At 51.9% G+C, this 17,353-nt stretch overlaps 2 protein-coding genes across 11 annotated transcripts in view; one reads left to right on the top strand and one right to left on the bottom strand.

The window, feature by feature from the left end:
* The window catches only part of KCNAB2 (potassium voltage-gated channel subfamily A regulatory beta subunit 2), an 84,906-nt gene extending 84,319 nt beyond the window's left edge, over positions 1–587 (bottom strand). Inside the window, exon 1 of the mRNA XM_042996984.1 lies at positions 475–587. The gene's annotated coding sequence lies outside the window, so the exon portion shown is untranslated. The remainder of the gene's footprint in view (positions 1–474) is intronic.
* A 231-nt stretch (positions 588–818) lies between these two features.
* NPHP4 (nephrocystin 4) overlaps positions 819–17,353 on the top strand; it is a 111,088-nt gene continuing 94,553 nt past the window's right edge. For 4 of the 10 annotated variants that reach the window (XM_042995974.1, XM_042995972.1, XM_042995971.1 and 1 more), the window contains exons 1-3: positions 819–1,012; positions 1,866–1,933; positions 8,230–8,402. In XM_042995974.1, the coding sequence (XP_042851908.1) occupies positions 8,268–8,402 (135 nt within the window). In that variant the 5' untranslated portion in view covers positions 819–1,012; positions 1,866–1,933; positions 8,230–8,267. Of the gene's footprint in view, positions 1,013–1,865; positions 1,938–8,229; positions 8,403–17,353 lie in introns of all 10 variants that reach the window. The other 6 variants (XM_042995970.1, XM_042995968.1, XM_042995969.1 and 3 more) reach the window with 3 other exon arrangements.

The following is a 17,353-nucleotide window of genomic DNA, read 5'->3' as shown; positions in this document are numbered from 1 at the left end:
GCAGACCGGATGGGAGGATGGGGACAAGGATCGGGAGAGAGAGGCAGGATGAGCCTTCAGAAGCAATAAGGAGGAGAGATAGGGAGGTCCGTGGCCAGGCGCGCTCGGATGGGGCTGCGCAGAGGCCGCGGGAAGGGATGGGAAGGAAGGCTGGGGGCAGGGGGAGGCGAGGCTGCAGGAAGGGGAGGGGGCAGAGGGGGCAGAGGTGGGGAGGAGGGCACCCGGACGAGGGGAGGGATGAAGTTTGGGGCAGGGGTCGGGGATGGGAGCTGAAAGGTCGGGCGGGATGGGGGGAAGGGAGATGATGGAGAAGGAGGTGAGCCGGCTGGAGAGGAGGTGAGGACGGAGGCGGGCGCGGGGACGCGCTGTGGAAGAGGAGATGGAGAATCAGCGCGGGCCTCGCGGGTGCCCGCCGCTGCTCTCCCGGCGCACGGCGGTGGCCAGCGCGGCCCGCCGGGGTCCCCCTGCACTCACCTGGGGGCTCCAGCTCCGAATCCTGTGCCCCGCTCCGGATCTTCCTTCCCGCCCTGCCCCGGCGACTTTAGCGCCCCCGAATCCCGCTCGCTCGGCCAGGTTCCGCCTGCAGCATCCTCACCTCGTGGGACGCCCTGGGCCACGCCTCTACTGTCTTCTCATTGGTTGGACTTCACGCCAGTCATATTCCAATTGGCTGAAGGGGTCGTCGGCCATGCAAATCAGGACGGGCCCGCGGCTGCGCCGATTGGCTGGCGCTACGGGAGCGGAGCTCCTGGACTGGGGCTCTGATTGGTCCCTCGGGCCTGCCAGCAACGCTGACGCGGGGCGGGCTCCGGGCGCGAGCGCGCGGCGCGCCGCCTGCCGAGGCTACTCCCGCGGTGGTGGCGGACGGGGCGACCCTCTGCGGGTCCTCTGTCCTCTAGGCCTGCGGCTCCGGCGGGCTCCCGAGGGCACCGGCGGGGCTCTGGGTCGGTCGTGGGGGCACTTCCTCAACAGCTTGGGCCTCGGCGCGGCGGGCGGCGGGCCCGTCTCCTAGGTAACGCAGTCCGCGGCGGGCGGAACCACGCTGGCTGGCGCCGCGGGGGAGGTTGGACGGGGCCCGGGGCGCTGCGGGCGGCGGAGCGGGCTGGGGCCCGGGCTAGGGGTGCTCCGTGAGTCCCTCCGCGGGGACAGGGAGCCCGCGTCAGTGGCATCCCACCCCCTGTCTTGACCCTTGGTGCGGCCCGGGGTTCCAGTGGGGCTCCTTGGGGCTCACCCTGCGCGCCCTCTGCCCTTGGCCCTGGCGTCCGTCAGCAGCCGCTCGGCTTAAGACGAGAGCGCGGTGCGGACGACCTGGGCTTTGCTGAGACCCTGATGGACGTAGGCCCACTGCACTCGGCGTTCCGCTGCCCTTTCCCGGCCGGACAGCAGTGGGGGACTCCTGCAGGGTGTTTGTTCCCGGGTCGGGCCCTCATCCCCTGCTGGCGCATCCCAGAGCCGCCGCCCAGCGGAGATTGCGAGACTCTGGCTCTTGCGGGAGGTTCTGTCTGCCCTGCTGGTCCTGCCTTCCCTTCCGCTGTCCGTGTCGCTGACTTCCTGACCGACTTAAGAGCTGACCACCTGGGCCCCTCCCGCATGCTTGCTTCTCCTAAGCGCTCCTAATGAGTCAGAGGCCCCACCTGTGCACATGTCTCCACCGCCTGTCTCCGTAGAAGACCGCTGCATTCTCAGAGCGGTTGGGTCTCCGTGTTGCGTGTTGCGAGCGTCCTGTGATTGTGGACAGCCGGCTCCACTTCCAACCCAGTCTCCATCCCAGCTCGCTGCACCCTCAGCACCTCTGTCATTTTCATAGATCACACCCTGCCTTCGTTGTGTGCTGACTTACCTCCTGTCATTCTGCTTCACACCAGATCCATCCGGTGAGGGCAGGGAGCTGGTCTGCTACCTTCAGGGCGGTGTCTCCAGGCCCTGGCGCGTGGTAGGTATGCAAAGAAGATTGCTTGAATGAGCAAATTCAAGGCAGCGCTTAACTAGACCTCACTTGCTCCCAGAAAACCTTGCCAAAGCTTTTTGGTCTCAGGCACCCCAAATCTTGTTCACTTCTTGGAAAGAAGCTTCCCTCTGCCTGCACAGCACCTCGTGGCTCCTGCCCGTCTTTCTCTGGTGAACCATCGGGAAACTCTGTCCCAGCTTACCCTGTTCAGCGCCCAAGCCCCCTTTTCTTTCTGTCCCCTCACCCCCCTCTCCCCAACAAAAACAGAGACTTGATTAGGCTCATCTTCTGTGTGCTGCTCACTCTTGCTCCCACTGGATTTTTAGATTCTTTTTTTTTTTTAAGTTTATTTTTGAGAGAGAGACAGACAGAGAGACAGAGTGGGGGAGGGGCAGAGAGAGAATCCCAAGCAGGCTCCATGCTGTCGGTGCCCGGACATGGGGTTCAAACTCACGAACTGCGAGATCATGACCTGAGCTGAAATCAAGAATCAGATGCTCAACTGACTGAGCCACCCAGGTGCCCCGGATTTTTAGATTCTTAACAACAGGGCACTTGGCGGGTCTTCACCATTGCATGCACTGGAACGGAATAGGTGAGCAGAAGCAGAGCCCTCTAGGAAACCTCCCAGCCCTCTCATCTTACAGGTGGGAGACAGATGCAGGGAGGGCAGGAGACTTCCCTGAAGCCTGAGGGCAGTGGGGGTAAGCCTGGGTCCTCGGCTGGTGTCTCATTGGCTTCGATTGTAATGGTCATATACGACCAGCTGTGTGACTTTGGCCTGGCCCTTTAACCTGAGTCTCACCGTCCTCATCAGTGATATTTATCTACACAGTTGCTGGAATAACACACTTGGAAAGGCTTGAGAGCGCCCAGCTCACTGTGGGAACTCGTGAAAACTGGTGCGTTTTCTTGTATGGTTTTTCCCCCAGAGAGCCCTTTCCCTAGGCTCAAAGCATGGAGCCCTCGACGTTTTCTCTTTATTGTTTCCCCCAACCCCAGAGGTCCTTCTGTCTTTCCTCTGTAGCCGTCTTGATTCCTGCATGGCACAATTTAATTATACTTCATCATTGGAAAGATTTTCACCGAGGACCTAGCCCTGACCTCACTGAGCTCAGTCTTGCAGGACAAGAGAGGGAGCCTGGTGACTTCTGTGACAGGCTCCCTTGTGGGGGAGCCACTGGAGGGGGCTGGGGGGTGCTCACCCTGCGGAAATGGCATTGGATCTGACTTCTAAGGATGTGTGTGGGTTTTCTAGGGGCCTTGTGTATGTGTGTTGAGGGGAGCAGAGAGAGGTCATGGTATCTATGAGGGACTGTAGCAAAGGCAGCGGGGTGGTGGAGTGGGGGAGGGTCAGGTGGCAGCTGTTCTGTGGGGGTTGGGAGGAAGGGGAGAGTTCTGTGCCTGCCTGGTCTCCACCCCCAGGAGCCTGTGTCTCCAGTGTCCTCTCTCCCTCCACCAACCACTCGGACTGTTGCTGTCTACCTCCACCTGCCCAGCTCACTGTTTTGGTTGGGTGGCTGTTCCCTTCAGAGCAGATGCCTTTCTGCCTGGTGTGGGTCCTGCTGTGCCGGGGGCACTCCCGTGGATGCGCGTTCCCTGCCAGGTGGACCAGAACTCGAGTGTTCCTCAGCAGCTGCCGGCCAAGTGCGGTCGCCGGCAGGAGGGGAAGGAGGTGCCCGGTCAGGAATCTGGGCCAAGTGGGCAGGGTCTTCAGTGGCCTGCAAGGGGGGCACGGCCCCAGAGCTGGGCAGACACTACAGGCAGCGTGCAGAGGCCCCATTCAGAGGCGATGCTTTACCTGAGGCAGGAAGGCCTTCCTACACGGCGAGCTTCAGGCTGCCGCGGCGCTCGCTTGGTATGAATTAATGTCCCGGTTTTAAAAAAAAATTTTTTTTTAACATTTATTTATTATTTTTGAGACAGAGAGAGACAGAGTATGAATGGGGGAGGGTCAGAGAGAGAGGGAGACACAGAATCTGAAACAGGCTCCAGGCTCTGAGCTGTCAGCACAGAGCCTGACGCGGTGCTTGAACTCACAGACTGTGAGATCATGACTTGAGCTGAAGTTGGCCGCTTAACCGACTGAGCCACCCAGGCGCCCCAATGTCCCAGTTTTATAACAAGTGCACGGGGAGACGTTTTCCCTAAAAAAAAAAAAAAAAAAAAAAATGCTTGGGAGTCAACTTTATTGAGACTTCAATTAGATTTTATGAAAATTTTTTGAGTTCTGATGATGAGCCAGGTACCAAGGACACGGGAAAATAGATCCCTTTATGCAGGTGGCTGGCCAGTACAGGGCAGGTGGCAGCCGTGCCCGCGGGAAGCCCAGCAGCTGGCCCTGGGAGCCTCCCAGAAGGTCTCTTGGGCAGGTGGCCCTCCTGCTGGGTGTCAGGCCTCTGCTGCTCAGAAATGCACCTGTGTGTCCTGTGGCTTTTGTAATGGTACCACGTGCTGGGTGGCTCAGGACGACACAGAGTTCTTCTCTTTCGGTTCTGGAGGTCGGAAGTCCACGGTCCGTCTCACTGGGCCGAAGTCGAGGTGTGGGCAGGGCTGTGGGGGAGGATCTGCTTTGCTTTGTGGTCACCTGAGCTTCCCTCTGACCCTCTTGGGTCCCCCACCAGGCCCGCCTATGGAGTCCAGGGCACTTTCCTCACCTGAAGGTCCTTAGCTTAATTAATCATGCCCCCAAAGTCCCTCTTGCCATGTGAAGTCACACATTTCTCAGGTTCTGGGGATTAGGACAGGGACAGCTTTGGGGGCAATTCTTTAGCACGGAAAGCCTTCAAGGGCTTTTCCTGGCAACTCAGCTCCGGTGGGAGTGGGGCTGTCTTCCGTCAGCCTGTCTCCACCTGGAGGTCTGGGTCCTCCCCACCCCCATCTCTGCCAGTCTCCCCTGGGCTGGCCTTGACCTCGGGCTCTCCCTGGAGCGGCAGGCGGCCCCTGGGGCTCCCGGCTGGCTTGGGCAGCTCCTGTCTTCTGAGCAGAGACAACCTCTCGAGAGGGAACCGTGGCTGGAGTCCCAGGGGAGATGGTGGTTTGCACACCGTGGGTCACATGTCACCTGTGAGTGTGCCACTAGAGCGCTCTGCCCGTAATCGTGGGCGGCCTTCCCACACATGGGGTCGGGAGGGTCATTCCTTAAAACGGGGTATCGTGCAGACCAAAGTAACGCAGGACAAGGACCCCAATGCATGCATGCTGTCCCGCTCGGGAACCGCCCAGATCTGGATGCTGGGGTGGATGCCTGCCTGTGTGTGTGTGTGGGGGACTCCGGGGTGGGGGGCACTCCCGTGGAGGGACAGGGCTCCGTTCCCCGGGCCCTCTGGTGTGGGAGAGCATCTCAGGCCAGTCACATCTGTGCTCTGTGGGCTCTGCTCCCCACACGCTGCACAAAAGCCCTCGTCCTTTGGGTCCCGCTAGAACAGCCCTTCATGCTTTACAAAATCGTTGAGGACTCCAAGGAGCTTAACATCTACCAGGATTTACCATGTTAGGAATGAAAACTGAGAAATGTCAACAATGCTATTGTTCATTTAAAGATAGCGATAGACCTGTTACGTGTTAGCCTGAAGTGTATTTTTTTTATGAAAGCCAACTGTTTTCCCAGAACAAAAAAATTAGCAGGAAGAGGGGTGGTTTTGCATTTTCGTAATTTTTTTTTAACGTCTGGCTTAGTAGGCAGCTGGGTCTCATACAGATTTCTGTTTTGAACCTGTTGAGCTATGTTGTTTTGGTTGCAGTCGTTGAAAGAAACTTGGCCTCACTCAGAAGGGAGGAGTGTTTGGGTAAAAATTAGGGATGTTCTCCTCTGGTGCTTCACCAAAAAGTGGTAGTTTCTTTTTTTTTTTTTTATTATTTTTTTTTAACGTTTATTTATTTTTGAGATAGAGACAGAGCATGAACAGGGGAGGGTCACAGAGAGAGGGAGACACAGAATCTGAAACAGGCTCCAGGCTCTGAGCTGTCAGCACAGAGCCCGACGTGGGGCTCGAACCCACGACCGTGAGATCATGACCTGAGCCGAAGTTGGACGCTTAACCGACCGAGCCACCCAGGCGCCCCAAGAGACAATTTTTTAATGTGTTATTTTAGTTTTTGAGAGACAGAGACAGAGTTTGAGCAGGGAAGGGGCAGAGAGAGAGAGAGAGAGAGAGAGAGAGGAGAGAATCAGAAGCAGGCTCCAGGCTCTGAGCCATCAGCCCAGAGCCCGACGCGGGGCTCGAACTCACAGACCGTGAGATCGTGACCTGAGCTGAAGTCGGACGCTTAACCAACTGAGCCACCCAGGCGCCCCAAAAAGTGGTAGTTTCTTGAACGTTTGTTGCCAAGTAGAGTTTGACACTCTGCCAGTGAACTTGTCATACTCTGGTACTTACAGTCCTTTGGTCTGTCCTGTACTTTGGGTGGGTCTTTTACACGTGCAGGCTTTTATATCGTTAGGCCCTGCACGCTAGGAGAATACTGGTTCTAAGGTAGGCTCCTCTTCTAAACAGCGCAGATTTAATCCTACAGTTTCAAAAGATCCCTTTCCTTACCGTCACCATCCATCTCAGGAAAACCTTCAAGGAGCTGGAAGCTGTCAGGTTCCCGGGGGAGGATACCGATTTCCCCGATTCTGATTTTTGCCTGAAAGCTCAATTCTTACAAGTTTTCCTTGAAGTGACAGACTCATTTTGTTCACGTCTGTCTGTCTGCAAGGTGCCCAAGTTCAAATGAGCACGGTTTGTCTCTGAGCTGGTCTTTTAGTAAAAACGGTGCTGCTGAGTGACAGAAGCAGCTGGTCCCCCGCACGGTGCACAGATCATGCCCAGCTGACCCCGAGCCAACCATCACCCTTCATTTTGTAGCAGAAGGGCTTTTTTGTGGATTTCCCACATCATCACAAAATATTAGAAATGTGTGTACTCAAGGGCCAAGAAGTGGTGGTTTTGACAGCTTTACCAAAGACATTTAAAAAAATTTAAAAAAAAATTTTTTAACATTTTTATTTCTGAGAGAGAGAGAGAGAGACAGAGCGTGAGCGGGGAGGGGCAGAGAGAGAGGGAGACACAGAATCCGAAGCAGGTTCCAGGCTCTGAGCAGTCAGCACAGAGCCCTATGTGGGGCTCAAACTCGCGAACTGCGAGATCATGACCTGAACCGAAGTCGGCCGGCCGCTCAACCGACTGAGTCCCCCAGGCCCCCCAACCAAAGACGTTCTTAAGTGAAGCTTCTGTGTCTTCTGCTGTGAGTGGTGAAGAACACCCAGCGGCCCGAAGGGCTTGGTGCCGTTGCCTTGGGCCGCCCTGAGGCCCCGGCAGCTTCGCCCACTGTTGCTGTGGCTTCATCAGCACAAATTGTCCATACAGAGAAAAAGGCCCATGACATCTGAATATTGTGGAAGTATTTTTGACCTTGTGGAGCCCTTGACAACCCCAGGGAACCGCAGTGTCTGGGGACCACATTTAGAGAACCGCTGTCTTAGGAGACCAGATCACTGCCCTATCTTGCTTGTCATTTGAGTGTACAGGATTCAGCCTCTTATCAAAGCCAAGATTGTGTCAGCTGGAAGGTTGACAGTTCTAGAGAAGGTTCAGATCCCTGTCTGCCCGGAAGGCAGGTGACATCCTTGATGAGCCAGGTCCCCAAGAAGCTCTTAGCACTCAAAACCTGTCCCAAATCGGCTTTGGCAACAAGGGACTGCCCATGTAGCTGAGCTGTCCTGGGTGGCTTTAGGGTCTCTTACCATGACACGTAGACCCACTGGTCCTTTTGCTCTGCTTGCTTTTTCCACGTGTGTCTCACGGAAGCTGCTCCCGTGGTGACCCCCGACAGCTTCACACTGATGACCTCTCTGCTTTAAGGGCTGCAGAAAAGAGTATTTCCTTCTCTCAATAGGAGCAGCAGAAGCTGTGAGATTTGCATCTCGTTGGCTCTGACTGGGTCATGCCTCCTAGTCCCTTCCAAGACGGCCCTAGTCCCCAAGGCCTGGCACTCTTGCGTAGTGCTCAACCTCTGCAACTGTACAAAGCAGCCCTGCATGTGCCTGTCTCTATACCAGTCACTGGCTGAGGCCAGCCTAGTCATGCTGTAGTTGGGTCAGGACAGCAAGGACGGAGAGGCTATCCGGAGCGAGACGGGGCATGTTAACCCCGGGGAAAGCAGCATGGGGTTCGGAGGGAGGAGTGGCGGAGGGTGGGTTTTGGGGATGGTGTGGTGGGAGGTAGGAGACTTTCAGAATTGCTCTGAGCACCGTGGCCCTTAAAACTCCTTTATTTATTTGAACACAAATCACGCAGGTAATCCTAGAGGCCCGAGTCATCCTCAGACTGGCAGAATGAAAGACTGGCTCAGGATTTTTGACCAAAACGTGCTCGTCCCTCCCCACCCACAGAGAGCACGCCAGCCTATAAAGGAATCAACTGGGTTTCAGTGCATCCTGAAGTGGCTTGATGGGCCGCTAATTAAGCAGGTAAAGAAATTTGCTATTTGTTGTCAACTGCATGTCGTTACTGTTCCAGCTGAGAGGATATTGATTTTCACTTATTTATCTGAGTCTTACCACTGTACCCATTACCTCGGGCTTTGGCAGTATTTGGAGGCAAAGTGGCCCATCAGCAAAGAGAATACCTGATTCAGCGACTCGGTCAGCACTTTTGACACCGGGTAAAGGTTTCTTCTGCCCACAGTGGAGCAGTTTTAAAACCCCGGTAATCTGATTTTTCTTGGGTCCCTTGAGCCAGCATATTTGCAGGAGGTGGGCTCGTGCACGATCCAACACCGCCTGCTTGCAGCCTGGCACTTAGAGCTGCCGGGACAGAGCTCCGGGCATCCTGGCAGAAGCCGTGTGCCTGGACGTACCACGGCCGTCTGCACACTCGGGCCCTTGCTCCGTGGCTCTGCAGGCGTCCGTGTCCTTCCGGGGCAGGGAACCTGGGGAGAAGCTGGTGCTTCTGCGCTGCCCGCGAGACAGTCACATGATTGGAAGCTTCCAGTGAGGCCCAGTGGGGTGCATGGGAAGGATCCAGACCTGCCAGTGTGAGCATGTGACTTTTTGTAGGGTTTGGCCTGGCAAGGCCGTGTCCTCCTCTGCAGGTGGTCCTAGAGCTGGTAGAGCGATTCTCCATGTCCAAGTCGTTGGGGGGCTGGGTCTGTAAGAGCTCACTCCCTCGAAGGCGCCCACACCCTCCGGCTCCAGGCCCTTTGATCCAGCGCCTGCTCTGTGCGGCCTCCGCGGTGGCACCGCGGTAGCTGCTGTTCCCCCAGCTGTACCGCCCGGCACTCTCCTGTACCGGCCTGCTTTGTCCTGAAGCCGGGTCATCAGAAGAGGAGGCGGTCGGAGACCAGCGGAGCCGGTTGTGAGGGACGCTCTAGGCGGCCGGTGGGGCGGACAGCCAGGCGGCTCTGCCTCATAGGAGCGCACAAGTCAGTGACGGCACTGTCTCTCTCCTAGGAGTTTTACGAAGGAGATTTTATTCATTGTCCCATTTTATTTCGTTTACTTGTATTTATTTTTGGAAAGGTGATTGCCGTTGTTCAGAATTCACTGGGGTACGCCAGCAAAGTGTATGGTTCCACGGAGTCCCTGAGGCCCCAGTGTCCCTCCCTGGACACAGCCGGCAGGACCTGTTTTTTGGTGTAGCTTTCCAGAAATTGTAAGCAAATGCAACGAATAAATACACTTGTATTTTATGCTTTAAAAAGATTCTTAGCAAGGTCTTACAGATGTTCGTGTCATCACGTGAAGAACTTCATTCTCTCTTATGACAACATAGTATTTCTTTGGATGATTCTGCATTTATTTCTTCAGTCCCTTATTGATGAACACATAGAGTTTTTTTCAGTTGTCTGCTGTCACAGATACAGCTATAATAACTTCATTTACGTGTTTTTTTTTTCATGTACACATGTGTCTGTAGAATGAGTCCTATAAGTGGGATTCCTGATTCAGAGTCACGTGTCAGAAGTTATTGTTTAAGACCCAGTTATAGGCTGTTTATAAAAAAAATGTGCTTTAAACAGAAAGACGTGAACTGTATGTGTGACGGTAAAAGGATGGAGAAAAGATAGGCCATGTAAACCCTGTAAGAAATCTTTGTGTTGTACTGACGTCAGATAAAGTCAATTTCAAGGTGAAGAGTATTACCAGAGATAAAGGGGCATTTCTTCCTTCCTTTCCTTCCTTTCCTTCCTTTCCTTCCTTTCCTTCTTTCCTTCTTTCCTTCTTTCCTTCTGTCTATTTTGAGAGAGAGAGAGAGAAAGAGAGAGAGATTCCCACGCAGGCTCTGCACTGTCAGAACAGGGCCAGATGCGGGGCTTGAACTGATGAACTGTGAGATGGTGACCTGAGCTGAAATCAAGGGTCAGAAGCTCAGCTGAGCCACCCAGGCTCCCCTAGAGGGGCATTTCATTATCATGATGGCAGTCAAGAAGATATGACAGTCCTAAATGTGTATGTGCCTCTCTTGGGGCCTGTAAGACCACCCTCAGGTTCAGTGATTCATTGGGAGGACTCCCACGGCTCGGCACGTGGTCTGTCTCCCAGGAAAGATTTACTACAGTGAGAGGATACGGAGCAGGATCAGCCATGGGAAAGGCATGTGGGGGAAAGTGTGGGAGCAGGCACATGCTTCAGGGGTGCTCTGCCAGTGGAGCCCCACAGGGTGCATTCAGTTCTTCCAACGACAGTCATGACAACACGTGTGAAACGTTCCCAGCCAAGGAAGCTTGTTAGAGGCTCCGGACGTTTTGGGGACTGGTCAGGTGGGCATCTTCTGCCTAGCGGGTTCCCAGATCACAGACTCCCAGCAGGAAAGCAGGTGTTCAGCATAAACCACTTTGTACAGCGTAGGCAAAGTACGCCGTGATCGGTAGAGTGACGGGAACCCCCAGCCTCCAGCCAAGGGCCAGCCTCGTGGACCCACCTTTCAGAGCACACAGTTGGGCCAGCCGTGCTAGCTCTTCTGTGCACCGTACCCGGTAACACAGCCTCCAAACACGTGAAGCAAAATCGTGTAGAACTAAAGGGAGCACTGTTCAGATTCGCCGTCACCACTGGAGACTTTTAACTCTCCTCTCTCACTAACTGATAGAGCAAATAAACCAAAGACCAAAAACCAAAACAGGGGCGCCTGGGTGGCTCAGTCCGTTAAGCGTCCGACTTCAGCTCAGGTCATGATCTCACCATTTGTGAGTTCGAGCCCCGTGGTGGGCTCTGTGCTGACAGCTTGGAGCCTGGAGCCTGCTTTGGATTCTGTGTCTCCCTGTCTGTCTCTGCCCCTCCCCTGCTTGCACTCTATCTCTCTGTCTCAAAAATAAATAAACATAAAAAAATTTAAAAAACAAAAACAAACCAAAAACCAAAAAACGCCCCATAATGATTTGGAAGATCTAAACACCACCAACCACCTAGACCTGTCTGTTATCTCTAAAACACTACAGCCAACAAATAGAATATGCGTTTTTCTCAAGTGTGGAAACTTCACTGAGATAGGCCATATGCTGGGGCATAAAAATAAGTCTCCATGGATTTAAAATGATTGAAATTTATAGAGTATACATACGTCAACTGACTAGTATGGTATTACATTAGAAATGAGCAACGAGATATCTAGAAAATCCTCAAATAGCAGAAAAGTAACACACTACCAACTAACCCATGAGTCAAAGAAGAAATCATGGGGAAATTAGAAAATATTTTGAAGTGAGGAATGGAAGAACATACCAAAATTTATGAGGTGCAACTATTTGAGTCCTTTGAAGGAATTTATAGCTTTATATGACTATGTTAGAGGAGAAGAAAGGTATGAAATCAATGATCTCTTTCCTCCATCAGAATCTACATAAGAAGTTAAACCCGAAGAAAATAGAAGAAGGAAATGGTAGATTTCTGCTTATTTAGCAGAAATCAATAAATTAAAAAGGCAAATAGTAGAAAAATCAGCAAAGTTAGAAGTTGGTTCTTTGAAAAGCTTAATAAAATTGACAAACTCCTATAAGACTGGTCATGAGCAAAGAGAGAGAAAACACAGATTACCAATATTAGGAAGGAAGGGAGTATTACAGTATATCTTACAGACGTTAAAATGATAGTCAAGGGAGAGGCACCTGGGTGGCTCAGCCGGTTAAGCTTTCAACTTCGGCTCAGGTCATGATTTCACATTCGTGAGTTGGAGCCCCGTGTTGGGCTCTGTGCTGACAGCTCAGAGTCTGGAGCCTGCTTCGGATTCTGTGTTTCCCTCTCTCTGCCCTTCCCCCGCTCACTCTGTCTCTGTCTCTCAAAAATGAATAAATGTTAAAAAATTAAAAAAGATAATCAAGAGATATTATGAATCACTTGTGTGCCAAGAAATTTGATAACTTAGTTGAGATGGAGAAATTTCTTGAAAAGCACAATTTACCAAAAGTTACGCTAGAGGAAATAGAAGATCTATTAAAAAAAAATTATTTTTGAGACAGAGTATGAGCGAGGGAGGGGCAGAGAGAATGAGGGAGACACAGAATCCGAAGCAGGCTCGAGGCTCTGAGCTGTCAGCACAGAGCCTGACATGGGGTTCAAACCCACGAACTGTGAGATCATGACCTGAGCTGAAGTTGGACACTCAACTTACTGAGCCACCCAGGTGCCCTGAGGAGATAGAAAATCTAAATAGTCCTATATTCATTAAAGAAACAATTCATAAGCAAACATCTTCCTCCAAAGAAAACTCCAGACTTAAATGACTTCACTGTTGGATTTTATAGAATATTAAAAGAAGCAATAATATGAATTCTAGAACAAACTCTATCAGAAAATAGAAGAGAGAGGATGCTTTCCAGTGTTGGTTTTTTTTTTTTTTTTTTTTTGAGCCCCCATAACTGATAACTAAATCAGGAGAGGATATCACAAGTACAGACTAATGTCCCTCATGAATATTAACACAAAAAACCTTAAAATATTGGGACATAGGATCTAGTTAGTACCTTACAATCAGATGGGGTTTAACACAGGAACCGATAGTTTTACAGTTTTTACAGTTGACTCTTGAACAGTATGCGGGTTGGGGTGCTGACCCCCTCAAAATCAAAAATCTGCATATAACTTTTGACTCCTCCAAAACCTAATTACTAATAGCCTGCTGTTGACCAGAAGCCTTCCTAATAATGTAAACAGTTGATTAACACGTATTTTGTATGCTATATGTGTTATGTACTGTGTTCTTACAATAAAGTCAGCTGGAGGAGAGAAAATGCTATTAAGAAAATCACAAGGAAGAGAAAACACATCTACACTCCTATGATGTGTTTATAAAACAAAAACACGTGTAGGTGGACCTGTACGGTTCAAATCTGTGTTGTTCAAGGGTCGGCTGTACATACAAGAAATCAGTGAAAAGACAGCACTTGAAAGAAGACTGGGGTGCCTGGGTGGCTAAGCATCCAACTTGATCTCAGCTCAGGTCTTGATCTTGGGGCTGTGAGTTCAAGTCCTGTGTTGGGCTCTATGCTGGATGTGAAGCCTCCTTAAACATAAAAAATAAATAAATAAATAAATAAAAGAAGACCAAGTAGGAAACAAACGTAAAAAGCATAGTCTTACAAAGTTTATACGATTTGAGTTATTTTGGGAATTGACAGCTTTAGATGACAGCAAACTTCCCTGTGAAAGGTGTTGGCTAAAAATATTAACGTGTTTTTGAACTCAGGATACTTTCTTAATAATTTTAGTATGTCTTTCTTGCTGTCCCACTTACCTTTTCCATTGAGTTTAACTTTACCATGAACGTTGATTGATCTTCTTTGCTTTGGCTATTCCAATTCAGTTTGATGTTTCTTGGGCACAATCGTATATTTGCAGCTGTGTGGGGGACACAGATGACCATCCCACATTCTGTCTTCACACACCAGCAGAGACTGTTTAGAAACCTACCTGATTAGAAATGGGTACGGAGTCACATAGAGGTGGAAGGATGGTTAGGGTCTGGGTTCTGGGAAGAGGTCTAGGTCAGCAGGAAAGGTTTGGGAATTAGCAGGTTGTGGCTGGTGCTTACATCTCTGACAATGGGAGGAAGAGGAGGGAGAGAGAGGAGGAGGGGGGGAGAGAAAGGGGAGGGGGGAGGAGGATGGGGAGGAAGAAGAGGAGGGGGAAGGATTGGGAAGAGGGAGGGGGAGGGAGGAGGAGGGGAAGGGGCAGGAGGGGAGGGGGCAGGAGGGGAGGGGGAGGAGTGGCAGGGAGGAGTGAGAACAGGGAATAGGGGAGGAGGGAGGAGGGGAAAGGAGGAGGGAGGGGGTGGGGGGAGGAGCGAGAGGAGGAGGGAAGGGGAGAAGACGAATGGGGAAGAGAAGGAGGGTTAAGAGGCTGCTGGTGGCACCCTGGGCAGCATCAGCAGTGAGGGGAAGCTTAGGATCAGGCCCCTGGGGACAAGTGCACTGATATGGGGCAAGGTCTCGTTCTAGGCCCTAAGGATGGGGCAGGGAAGAGTATCCGGGAGGATACTCTTGACCCTTATCCTCCCAGAGCTCACACTTGGTTGGGGGCAGCAGAGAACTGGATGAACCCCGGGGAAAGGGAAAGCAAGATCAGAGGACCGGCAGGGGTCTAGATGGTGGAGGTCAGGGAAGGCACGGGAATGAGGTTCCTGAGAAGAGGTAGCTGGGGAGAATAGGAGGAGGGAAGGGGATGTGGCTAGAGAGACAGGGGCCATGCTGAGAGAGGTGTGTGGAGGCCTGGGGAGTGGGGAGGTCCCCACAACTCCGTGACTGAAACCAGGCTTGGCTGCCTCCTCCCTACCTGTTTGCTGTCTTTCTGCTTCCTCGCTCCCAGCTTCCAGGGACAGAAAACACTGCCATCATCCTTTGCTAGGGACTAGGGACTAGGGACATGGGACTCACGAGCGCTAGACCCAGGAGAAGCCTGGGCACCGTGAGGCAGCTGGCCACCCCATCCTTACCTGTTCTGTGGTTCTGTCCCTCACATCTGCATCCAGCCCATCCTCGCTGAGCTCCTGGTGCTGGCTGGAGGGAGATGAAATTGACGAAATAATTGTGAGCTATTTAATTAAGGTGCCCAGTGGGGGGTTTGATACACTGTACATTGTGAGGACCCCCACTGAGTTAAATGACACATCCGGCCCCTCCCTCTTCCCTCACGGTTGCTGCAGTTACACAGGGGGACCTTGTTTTATTTATTTATTTATTTATTTATTTATTTATTTATTATTAAATGTTTGTTTATTTTTGAGAGAGAGAGATAGAGAGCTTGAGCAGGGGAGGGGCAGAGAGAGAGGGAGACACAGAATCCGAAGCAGGCCCCAGGCTCCCAGCTATCAGCACAGAGCCCTACATGGGTCTCCAACCCATGAACCGCAAGTTCATGACCTGAGCTGAAGTTGATGCTTAACTGACTGAGCCCCCCAGGCGCCCCAGGGAATATTCTTTTTTTTTTTTTTTTTTAATTTTTTTTTTCAATGTTTTTTATTTATTTTTGGGACAGAGAGAGACAGAGCATGAGCGGGGGAGGGGCAGAGAGAGAGGGAGACACAGAATCGGAAACAGGCTCCAGGCTCCGAGCCATCAGCCCAGAGCCCGACGCGGGGCTCGAACTCACAGACCGCGAGATCGTGACCTGGCTGAAGTCGGACGCTTAACCGACTGCGCCACCCAGGCGCCCCCAGGGAATATTCTTATACACATATTTTTGTGGGTTTGTCTAAGGGTATCCAGAGGACAAATTCTAGCTGAGTTGCTAGAGCAAAGGGTGCATCTGATCAGATTTTCAGTATTGCCAGATGCCCTCCATGGAGACGGTAACATTTTATATGCCCATGAAAATTGTACAAGAATACCTATTTCCCCCATCCTGTGGCAGAAGTTGTCAAAGTTTTTGATTGTTGCTAACCTGAGAGGTTAGAGGTGGTATATCATTATTTAAAAAAAAAATTTTTTTTTAACATTTATTTATTATTGAGAGACAGAGTATGAGTGGGGGAGGGGCAGAGAGAGAGGGAGACACAGAATCCGAAGCAGGTTCCACGCTCCAAGCTGCAGAGCCCAACCTGGGGCTCGAACACACAGACTGAGAGATCGTGACCTGAGCTGAAGTCAGACACTTGACTGACTCAGCCACCCAGGTGCCCCATGGGGGGCCTAGTTTTAAAACCCATGTCATGAAAGGTGCCTGGGTGGCTCAGTCGGTTGAGCATCTACCTCTTGATTTTGGTTCAGGTCATGTGGGATCGAGCCCCATGTTGGGCTCTGTGCTGACAGTGTGGAGCCTGCTTAGGATTCTCTCTCTCTGTCCCTCCCCCATTCCTGCTTTTGCACCCTTGTGCGCTCTCTCTCTCTCTCTCAAGTAAACTTAAAAAAAAAAAAACCTATGTGGGGTGAGGGCAACATTGAGAAGACAGTTTATTACTGTTCCTAAGAGGCGGGGTATGCCAGGCCACATAGGGCCATGCGGGGTGGCACCAGGGTGTCATGGCCAAGAGTCTTCACCTTGGCTTTCACGGGAGGGAAGGCACAAGGCAGGGTGAGCACTTGACCAGGTTTAGGATTGGCGGGTGTGAATCATTTCAGAGGCCTCGTGGAGGCTAGGAGCCAGATAGGGGACCAGGTGGGAGTCTGGACTCTGGATTGGCCGGTTTGCATATCAGAGACGTTCTGGAAGGCAAGTCATTTACTCTGTGTAGGAGTTAGCTGGTCCTGGGGGTGGGGTGGGGGGCGGTCAGTCTCCTGTGGTGAGGCCCCAGGTGCCAGAGCACCAAGAACACAGTGTCAGAAAAACTAGTTAACACAGTTGAGTATGGTTGGTGCAGGCTCTCCAGGGTCGCTGAGAACCCCGGCTCTCCTCTGCCCCAGGGCCTTTGGTTTGCTGCTCCTTCTGCCTGGTGTCTCCCCTCCCCTTAGTTCTCAGCTCAAACATCGTCTTTCCTGACCTCCCCTGGCCATCCTGTTAAAATGCACACCCACCGTCTCCCCCACTCTTACTGTTCTTTACATGAGCCCTGTTCCCTGTTGTCTCACTAGTGCCTGGGACAGTGCCCGGCACAGAGTAGGTGCTTAATGAATGTTTGACGAATGAATGAGTGAATGAATGAATGAATGAAAACCATTTCTTGGTTCCAGGGCAGACGATAAGAGCACAAAGGAGAGCCTCACTGTAGGTTGTGTGGCTCTGGGAAGATGGCTTGTGTTTACAGTCCCTGGGTGTTTTCGTCTGTGTTGGCAGCCATGACTTCTCAGTCCTCAAAGATCTGCTTTTCCTTTGCTAATACCACCCCAGAATAATTCTGACAAGTTGAGGATTTAGAGTTTGTGATTATATCAAGAAGGACTCATTTGTTTGCAAATAATGACAACCCCATTCAAAACAGCTTAAGTTAGAGAGAGCTCACACAACAGACAAATCCATAGTTAGGACAAACTTCAGGTGTGGCTTGATCTAGG

This window comes from Panthera tigris, chromosome C1 (assembly GCF_018350195.1).
Source record: "Panthera tigris isolate Pti1 chromosome C1, P.tigris_Pti1_mat1.1, whole genome shotgun sequence".
Classification (NCBI taxonomy): domain Eukaryota; kingdom Metazoa; phylum Chordata; class Mammalia; order Carnivora; family Felidae; genus Panthera; species Panthera tigris.
Note: the sequence above shows the minus strand (reverse complement) of the source record. Positions and strands in the feature narration are given on the sequence as shown.